Source organism: Limulus polyphemus, unplaced genomic scaffold, assembly GCF_000517525.1.
Source record: "Limulus polyphemus unplaced genomic scaffold, Limulus_polyphemus-2.1.2 Scaffold2124, whole genome shotgun sequence".
NCBI lineage: Eukaryota > Metazoa > Arthropoda > Merostomata > Xiphosura > Limulidae > Limulus > Limulus polyphemus.
This window is the reverse complement of record NW_013667734.1, coordinates 135,612-145,900: the sequence shown is the minus strand read 5'-3', so window position 1 is coordinate 145,900 and position 10,289 is coordinate 135,612. Positions and strand designations below refer to the sequence as shown.

The 10,289-nt window shown below is 30.9% G+C and overlaps 1 protein-coding gene across 2 annotated transcripts in view; it reads right to left on the bottom strand.

Annotated features, from left to right (window-relative positions):
* LOC106466022 (signal transducer and activator of transcription 5B-like) overlaps positions 1-10,289 on the bottom strand; it is an 86,379-nt gene that overhangs the window by 51,256 nt on the left and 24,834 nt on the right. For both annotated transcript variants that reach the window (XM_022393982.1, XM_022393983.1), the window contains exons 3-7: positions 10,084-10,234; positions 9,234-9,323; positions 6,495-6,587; positions 2,910-2,991; positions 173-306 (exon numbers count right to left, since the gene is read on the bottom strand). In XM_022393982.1, coding sequence (XP_022249690.1) covers positions 173-306; positions 2,910-2,991; positions 6,495-6,587; positions 9,234-9,323; positions 10,084-10,234 — 550 coding nt within the window. The remainder of the gene's footprint in view (positions 1-172; positions 307-2,909; positions 2,992-6,494; positions 6,588-9,233; positions 9,324-10,083; positions 10,235-10,289) is intronic.

Sequence of the window (10,289 nt, the reverse complement as noted above, 5' to 3'; positions counted from 1 at the left end):
CACACACACACACACACACACACACACACAAAACACAATATAAAATGTATAAATAAGTTTGAATGGCTATAACCCAAATCTATATAATTATTTTACTACAAAAATATTATCTGAAGTCAGGGCTAATTTAGCAAGTGTACTGCTAAATGTATTTCCATTACTTTATACTTACCTGTCTCTGCTGGACTAATGAAGCAGCCTTTTGTCGCAAGGCCTCATCCAATAACTCCTTGTCTCTCTGTAGTTTAGTAAGCATCTCAACATTATTCTGGGTATTGGTCTGATTTGTCAATTGCTGAATTTGTGCTGTTTATGTACAAAAAATAAATTTAGGCTTCAGACTAACAGAGACTTCTTTACACCTATCAAAATAAAAATCAAGCATGTGTGGATTACAGAAACATCTTCATTATAAAGAAACAGAATGACACTGCTAACCAATTTCAACAATTTAATCTTAACTAATTCCACATGGGTTTCTAAGTGTAGAGTTAGTATACCAATCACAGTCTTTGTCACTGTTAGTTTTTATTCTATATCAAAATTCATTAAAGTCTCATTTCAAATAAAAATATAATGGTGTGCAAATTATTGCGAGGAATTTTTTAGCTCTAATAATAAGTACCAATTTACCACATGATTAGATATAGGTTTAATTACACACTTACCAATTGTTTAATTGAAAGTACATAATGTTCCATGTGTTTAGTTTATATATACTGAAGAGTGATCAACTAGGGTAGTTTTGGTACAGCTTAATGATTTAGTTTCAAGTACAAAGTTAGTTTCTTTTTGCTAGATACAACATTACGACACATATAGGCACAAGTACAGTGTTATTATGTGTTAGTTACAGATCTAGTATCTAGCTTTCATTACAATTAGGGTTACTCTGACTTGAACTGTAAGTACAGTTAAAGAACTACCACTTGATTAATTTATAAATTTAAATGTTAAAGTTAGTTTAAGTACATGTACAAGGTATCAAGACTAAAACAGGGACTTGGCCAACACAACTTTTCATCTGCAAGCTCAACCAGACAGTGCCACACAAGCTCCAAAGATTAACAGATCATCATGCAGAAAGGACACTTCACCAAACTGTAAATACTAGAGGGTAGAAACAACAAGATGTCTTAGTTACCAGTTATAAGAAGGGCTGGATCACAGTAAATTCCTGACCCAGCAAAGCTTTTTGATGGTGGAAAGGTTTCTTTCTTCTAAAAACAATAATACATTAAAAGTGGTACCAATACAGGTGACCACAAGAGCAATAGAGCTTACACACTCAGTGGAGGACCTTGACTGACCAGCAACAGGAGGAAAAGAAACTGAGCCCTAAGCCTGAAAATGGTAAAAAATAAATGGGTAGAAAGTGGGCCAGATTCAGGCAGTATCACATTATGATAGGTTATTGCAATGTTCAGGAGATCAGGGGAAGCAAATACTGCCACAAGAAGATCCCTTAATTTTATGACATCATACTCTTTCAAGAGACTAATGTCTCGGACCCTAAGTTCGCTCTCATTAACTTCATACCACACACTGACCCAGAGACTAGGATGGCCATTGCAGCTTCACACAACAGTAATATCCATTACGAACATTGTCACAGCTCTCAGTGGAACAATTATCACTGCAAGCTAGCTACAAACCATTCAGATAGCTCACTTGAAGTTACTTACACATATTAAAATCACCAATGTGTGCATGAAAAGTGACATACCACATTATCCTCAAAACTGAAGCTTTCTTCTTGACTTTTCTGACAACACTCCTATATATCTAGCAGTAGAATACTTCAACTATACTGGTACACAATCAAATACATTTAAAAAAATGTAAAGAATTACTACCGTAAAATCCTTTGAGCTGCTTATAAAACAGTCCAATGACTACTGATATATTATAAACATGACTTAGGTAAACCTTACTAGCACAAATAAAGAAACAAAAATCACTGACATATATTATGGTGTTGTGATGAATCATATTGTTGAACTAGTTTTTTGGATTATTGGGTAAAAAAAAAGAATACAAAGCCCACTCCACTTATTGCTAATGAAAGTGTTTTATCTCTTTGACTACAAGTTCTACAAATTTCTCATACTGACCTATAATGTTCACCAAGTGATAGGCCTAACATTACAGTACCACTAAACAGTCACATATGTTAATTTTCTCTTGTACCTATGGCACATTCTCATATTTCTAATACTTCATTGAAACATAAACTTTATATTCAGAAAACTTTACTGAATAACTGGCTGACAACAGACAGACTGAGTAACAAACTCACTAATCAAACATCTATTCTAGCCTCACTCACACTTTATATTGCTCGAATGTTCTAAACTTTCAAGTAGGTTCTAGTCATTAATCCAAATTAAAAAAAAAAGCCTTCAACAATGACACCAACATAAAACATTAAAAAAAAGTGAGGTGGACCTGTTTTTGCTCAGGAATTTCATCTTCAACATATAATAATCAGTTAAAATTATGCAGAATTAATATAAACAAGTATATTCTAAACAGAATTCCACAGTAGAAGAATCATGAAAAATTAAATTTTTAATGCTTTTGCAGCATGCGAGATATTCTTTCTGTCGCAGTATTTTTAGTATCACATATATACCAAAACACAAACAAAAAGAGCATACAAAACAAATGAAATGCGTCTAATATAGCAAAATCCATTAAAAAAAACAAAAATTTTTAATTTTAGATTTAAGAAATTACTTTACGAGTTTCTTGACCACAAATAAAGTTTTATTTTAAATTCCACAACATTATTTTCAATCCTATTTGATATAAATACAGCACTTAAGCTGTTCTTTATAACATGTTTATGGCTTTACCATAACAGGATGTCAATTATACAAATGCAATTTCCACAAAGTAGGACTTACCTTGACGCTTAGAACTCTCCTGGTATTGTATTACAAAGGATTCTTGTTCTTGCTGCATACGTCGTAGCTCTTCTTCAGTTTCCTAAACAGAAACAAAGATTCCATGTAGTTAATATAAAACATTACATGTCAGATTTAGGCTAGGTCATGACTGAAATACTTCGTCAAATTTTCCTGAAACTAGTACACGTACATTTAGTCAGAGCAAAGAATCTTGGTAAAATGAGCCTTGAGAAGACAATCATCCTCTAACAATTCTTTAATTTTGTTTTCATAAACCCTTTTATCCAATATTATGACTTGACCACCTTTATCTGATTTAGTAATTACAATTTTATCATTATTCTTCAATGCTTGAAACTGTTCTACCTCATCCTTACTTAAGTTTAGGTTTACCCTTCTCATTCAATAATTCATTGGCTACTTCTGCTCTAACTGCAAGCTTCATCCTATCATTCACTTTTAGTCTTTTAAAAGATGCTTCTGTTGATTCAATAGTCATTTTTCACTGAACAATTGTTGTTGAATGAAAAATTTAAGCCTAAACTAAAATTTCCATTTGACAAGTTAACAACTTCAGGGTTTTATTGAACTTGTCTTCTATGACAGGAATCTTATTATTCAGTTTATTTTTTAAACCTTCCTCTTTTTTTTCCTATTCAGATTATTAAATTTTTTACTCAATTTCACCTTATTATTAGTTTTTAATTCTTCCCACTTCAATCAACTATGGGAATCTAACCTGTCCCACATTACTTTACGAGTGTTCATGGTTAATTTTAAATGCAACTTGTAAAGTGTAGCTTCTATTAATGCTATCTCTCTTCTTTTTTCTTTAATCATAGCTCTCAGGATTTTGCCCTGGGTTTGTTGTATAATGAACTTAACCTTCTTGCTTTGTAGATTGTACTTCACTTTAATACTATTCGGAGCTACCCGATATTTTTTTTACATTCAACTAAAAAGTTCAACTGGGTAAATTTTCTTCTGTGTCGACTTCTGAGCTTGTTAAATTGTGTGTTCAAGTCTTGAGTAGCTTCAGGCATTATGGATATAAGTTGTAGATTATCTCAAAGTCCCAGTTGTTGTACCATATCCAACTGATAACTTCTCTACAGTTTCTCAGGCCACAACAACTCAAATATACCTATTTTCACGAAACTGTAAGGTAATAGTTCACAACCAGCTTTGAGATCAACAACTTATAGCCAGAAGTCGATACAGAAGAAACTTACCCAAACGAACTTTTTTTTTTTAATATAATTATGTAAACCTCTGTATATGCATAGCAACACTGAACCTATTGGTGCATGTTTATCTCAAGTGAAAAATACCTAAACAACAAAAATTATAACCTTTTTCTTACTTAGTTCAGTCTTTAGTAAAAATTGTAACACTATAGTTAAGGCTGCAACTCTCACTTTTTTGGTAGGTTTATTTTTGGATGTAATTTAGATCCTTTCCAAGGCTACAGTGAGTGTGCAGTTTTGAACAAAATATGTCTTGTGGTTACAGACCTTTAAAAAAGATACATTTTTAAATTCATGTAATTTCATATTTTAAGCTTTACTTATTCATTTAATTTCTCAAGCATTTTTCTTTCAATTTGTATGTTATTGTACCATTTTCTTTTGCATTCAAACATGAATATGAGATGGCTAACTTCAAACAAGTTTGAACTCTTGTGAATATTTACAACAAGTTATGAAATTTCCTACCTGTAATTTTTGTATGCTTATAATAGGTTTAATCCTTGTATTGTTTTTAAAACTATTTATTGAAGTTTGGATGGTTTTGTCACTACCACTGTATATTCTAGTCTAATTGTAAAAGTTTGTGATGTAACATAAAGTATTTCTTTAAAGAACAATATTTTCAATTTACTGAAGTCTCCATCAAAGTCTAGCTTCTCACTATACCATGCAAGATACTTGCATGCAAATGTTGATGCACTAATGGAAAAATTAGGTACTGAGCATCATTCTCAAGAATGGAGACTTTTTCTTATAGACTCATCTAAACTTAGTCTGAAAGATGTACTTTTGCAAAATGGGAACACTAAGCCATCGATTCCTGTTGTTCATACTGTTAACATGAAATAAACTTATCAAATCATGCAGATTATACATTTTTAAATACAATATTCAATTAATAAATAAAGCTATTAACAAAAAGTTGTTATTTTCATGATATATAAGAATATTTTGATTAAATCTATCATAACTCAAAAACTAGAGGTGACCAGTAATTTTCAACATGATTTTTAGAATCAGCATCATGTTTTCTGTTAGCAGAGAAAATTTTTTTTGTTGCCCAGTGTAATTTTCATATTAATCATGTCACTGTTGAATATGTGTTAAGACCTCACTTTCATGATGAAAAAGTCAAAAGCTTTTCTACAGCAACTGAAATGTAATATAGCATTTTGGAGAGAATAAAATATTTTAAATATATATATAAAAAACACAGTAATACAAAACCAAGTATTTTACCCATAATATTCAGAAAAAGTCTTACCCAATTTTTTTTAAATTCTCAGTCTCCCAACCCACTGTTATTAAATAAATTAGTTAAGACTTCTCAAATAACAAATTGTTTTGTAACCAAGCTTAAAGAAGTAAAGAAATTTAATGCAACACAAATATCTACCAATGAATAATTAGCTGGGAAGAGTTTGAAGCATCTAATTAACAGGAAGAAGATTATTTTCTCAAGACCTATCCTTAGCAGATTTTGTCTGTAAAATCAATATGGAAACTCATATGTAAACTTCTGTCTTTTTTTTTTAATTATGAGAAAAGCTAAAATATCATAATGCTGAATTAATTTATCAAAACAACAGAAAAAAAAATCATGTTTGTCTTTTATTTTATTAAAAACACACAAAGTTGATATAAAAGATAAATGAAGTTTGCATATCTGTGGTAAGTGTTTTGCCTTCTGGCATGTACGAGTAATGAGATTGTAAAATTAGAAATTTAAATACCTGAAAGGTATTATAAAGTATGCAAGGCATAAAGTATGTCTTGTTCATTCCAACTTTTTTAAATAAATATAAAATATGTACAGTCAAAAACATATTATAATGTACTGTATGTTACTGAATGTTTTTAGATGCATTTGATACTTTACAAAATCATTAACTCACTTTATGCAAAAAAGGGTTGTTTACTTGAAGCTCTTAACTGTGTTGATCATACAGTTCATAAATCCAAATTTACATTTTTGACCCCTAAAGCATTAATATTTTTAGTTGAGTTAAAATGATTTAAATTTTTTACATACTAAGTCTAAATATGTGAATGATTCAAGCAAAACTACCATGAGATGAGTGTATTGTCATATTACAGATAAAAAACATTATTCCACAAACATTGTATTTCAACATATACATTATTAAGCAAAATTTATTACTTCTAAATGAAAAGATGTTTACAGATCCTTTTATTGTCACTAGAGAAGGAGTAAAAGATCACACCTTATGAATTACAGTTTATCAATGTATAGCTAACTCATTAGAGAATTTAAAAGAGAAAAAGTAAGAATAATATGACACAAACAAATTCAAACCCAGTTGGAACTTACTTGTGTTTTCTTCTTGAGTTTATCCAGATGTTGGCTTATTTCTTGATGAATGGTGGATGGGCCTTGAAGTTGATTGGTCATCTGAACACAAAGCTGGGTGAAGAGAAACATATTAGTGGGCTTATATGTGAACAGATATTCTAATTAAACTAATCAAAAATATACACTGAACACTAAATAGATAGGCATTCATGATCTATGATAACAATATGACTGAGTGCCTAGGCCTTAAAGCCTCTTTATTCACCAGTAACAGGGTTCCTTGTAATGAGCTTGTGAGCTTTTGCTATGCAGTGTAATTTCCACTGCAGGAGGATTTTGCACTACTGATGTCAATGCTGTCTCAATCCTCTTTACATGATTTGCAAGATCCATCAGGGACACTGCCAGGATTTTGCTGAAGGATGGGGGAGGGGGAGGGCATTGTTGTGTAAAAATTGAGTAGGAGTTGAGTGAAAAGGAGAGTACAGTTATTTAACAAATATTATGTTTAATTAACTAACACTAAAAGATGCATCTGAACTTTTTGGTATTCCACTTCTCCAAAGCTCTGTTGAAATCATTTTCCTCCATTTCCCAGCTTTTGAATGTTCCACAGTCAGGTACTTTGAGGAACTTTGGAATGCATTTTGCCATTGTTACTGTGCACTTGAAAGGTCAATAAATACAAGCACCCCTCTACGTGACTGTTTCAGAAATTTCTGTATCAGGGGAAATGGACAAGCACATTTCCAATTGATGTTATGCAAGGGAATTCCAATTTTTGAGGGAGAATTCTTCCACAAACAGTTTTAATTGTGGGAATTAGAGCCAGAACTTGGATATACTTTTTCTGGTTCACCTACTATGCACAGAAGACAACTTTTGAGGACCCATATGAGCAACCCAAAGGCAAAGAAGTCTATGAAAGATGTCTGTAAATGGATAAGCGTGAATTCCCATCTGTAGTTGCATCTTGCAAAAGAACTAGTATGTTAACTTAGACCTGAGACTGGGTGTTTTGTTTTGATGGAGACACACCTCAGTGGAATTTCATTCATACAAAGATTACACTTCCTTGCAATATTCACCTTGGAATTTCCCTTTACTCTTCAAATGTTTAACTTACCATTATAGTTGTAACCTGCAACAACCAAAAATCCCTAGGAAAAATGTCTACATATTCTTTACCATTTTTGAAAAGTTCTATCATCAGTAAAACAATAACAAATTATGTACATTTTGGCAGACTCTTAAGTAAACATGTGCTTCACCTAATGTACTAACATATTTCCATTTGTCACATGCCAGACACTGCTCTTACAGTTTTTGACAGTTACTGTTCTGCTAAGGTACAAGTATTGAGAGAATCTTGTGAAAATCAAAATAGTTCTGGAAAGTATTCTACGTTCCTGATTAATAATCAGTATCACATTTAGCACAATTATTTCTATAAATTCAAGAAATGCTTTCTGAAGTATTATCTGTTCACCTATTCCATTGTATTTTATTTGTGTATAACAGGGATTAAAAACTTGAGAAATGCTTTTATTTTAAATATTTATTTACAATTCAAAATAAATTTTGATTTTAAGCACCTTTTACATTAAAGTTAGTTTGCTGTATTCCATGTTTAGTTTATTGTTCACAGAACAAGTACTTCCACATAATATGTAAGAATTGTAATACCATATTTTTGGAAATTGTTTAACAGTATATTCACAAGAAAAAACACCATGCTTTTCTGAATTTGAAAATTTAATTAATTGCACTATACATGTTTGTTTTCCAATTGAGAATATTATAACGCAAGCTTCTAGAGTGTACATCAACTTTCAGACTGAAAATCAGTTGCACTGTTGTCAAGTTACAGCACTTTTACATTGCATAAATATAAAGAAATATTTTGGTATCAGTCTTTTTTTTTTGTCTATATATGTGAATGTATCTTGGTTAATAGTGTATTAGTGTCTTTAAGGCATATACAAGAAAATGAGCAATATGGAAACCCCATGGCAATTAATATGCAAATGCATACTACCAGCTCCCTAAGCATTTGGTTGAAAGTACATCTATCTAACATTGATAAACAGTTTCCAACAAACCAATAAATTTGGTAAAACATTGCTTTGTAGCATAAATAAGATGACTTGTATTTAATCAACCTATCATGGAGGATGAATACGTATTTATCAGTACAGTTTCTCTCCCATTGCACCTCAGTAGTTAATATATTCCCATTGTGTATAATTATGAAAGTTTTGAGCTCAAAACAATATATAATGCCTTATTAGACTGAAATATACTCTAATCCAGATTTATTTGTTTATCTAATTATTTCTCGTCATTGATATTACTTTGAAAAAATGATAACCACCTTGGAAGAGCCCCATGTTTGAAGTGTGGTATCTCAATGATCAAAAAGGGGCATTAAAAATTTTCTTAATAGATTCTTCATATTTTATACTAATCTACAACTGACATAAATAAAATGAAAAGTTGTGCAATAAATCAGTTTTCAAAAATTGGTCAAAACATATAAAAATTATGCCTTTTCTAACAAATCAGAATAAAACCCTTGATCAGCTCTTTATGAGGGCAGGCTACAAGACTAATGCACGCTTGAAAACTTTGAAGGTAGTAACTAAAGATGCATATAGTTGTTATAGGAGAAAAATATGTGCACAAAAACAAATAAAAAAAAACTGATAAAGCCACGGATCACACACAAATAAACAATATAAAGTATGGTTTACTTACATTTTCAGCTAACTGAATGGCCTTAGATTCAGCTTGCAAACAATGTTTTACAACCCTAACAAGTTGTTGGGGATTGTTACTGTAATTATCCTAAGGAAGAAAAGGATATATAATTAAATAAAAAAAAGATACACACGTATATACTTATATATCCTTTGTCAGATGTGTTTCCTCCCATAAAAAATTGGACCAAAAATTAATAATACCAAACCTGCATTAACTTTCATTTCCAGCTATTGACCAAATGCTTTACCAAAAGTTTGACAGAAAGCTGTGTTAATACAGGAATAAAAAAATATTGGTTTGTTGTTGGCTGAGAAGCAGCTCTTAATGTTGCAAAAGCACTACCACTGTTGAAATAAAAACTTAAATATTCAGTATATATACACACACATACACACACACACACGCATGTAGAAAGCATGTTCCAGAAATTCTCATAAAATCCCTAATATTACATTAATAACAGTTTAGGCATTGTTGAAAAACTCGCACAAATCCACAATACTTTAGCACAAAATTTGAAGATTGTAAACTACATATTCTAATCATTAAATCTGCCACATTATTGGATAAATAAAAGAAAAAAAAGGCACTTATAAAAATTATAAATTATACATACACAGTAACTAAAATATATCCAATACAAGTTATTCACTTAATGATTCAAATTTTGGAAAAAGAACACGGATTAAAAAGAAAATCTTCGGGTATATTTTACACCAGAAACAAAACGTAATAATTTCCATCCTTCACAGGTTTGGATTATTTCTTTAATATGAAAGATACTGTAAAATTTATCCTGAGTTGAATAATCAACTTTAAATTCTTTAATTTCTTAACTACTTACTCTGAAGTAAATAACAGCTTCATCAAGTTTAAGTTTCATAATGAAGTTAGAATCTTCTGCACTGGCTTTCTTCTCCAACTCTTGAATAAATGAAGCACACAAGCTAGCTGCATAATTATCATGCAGATGATTATCTGGATCTATTTCACTCCTAAAAAAACAAGAAAATTTTAAATATGCCACTAAAAATTACTATTACTGATATA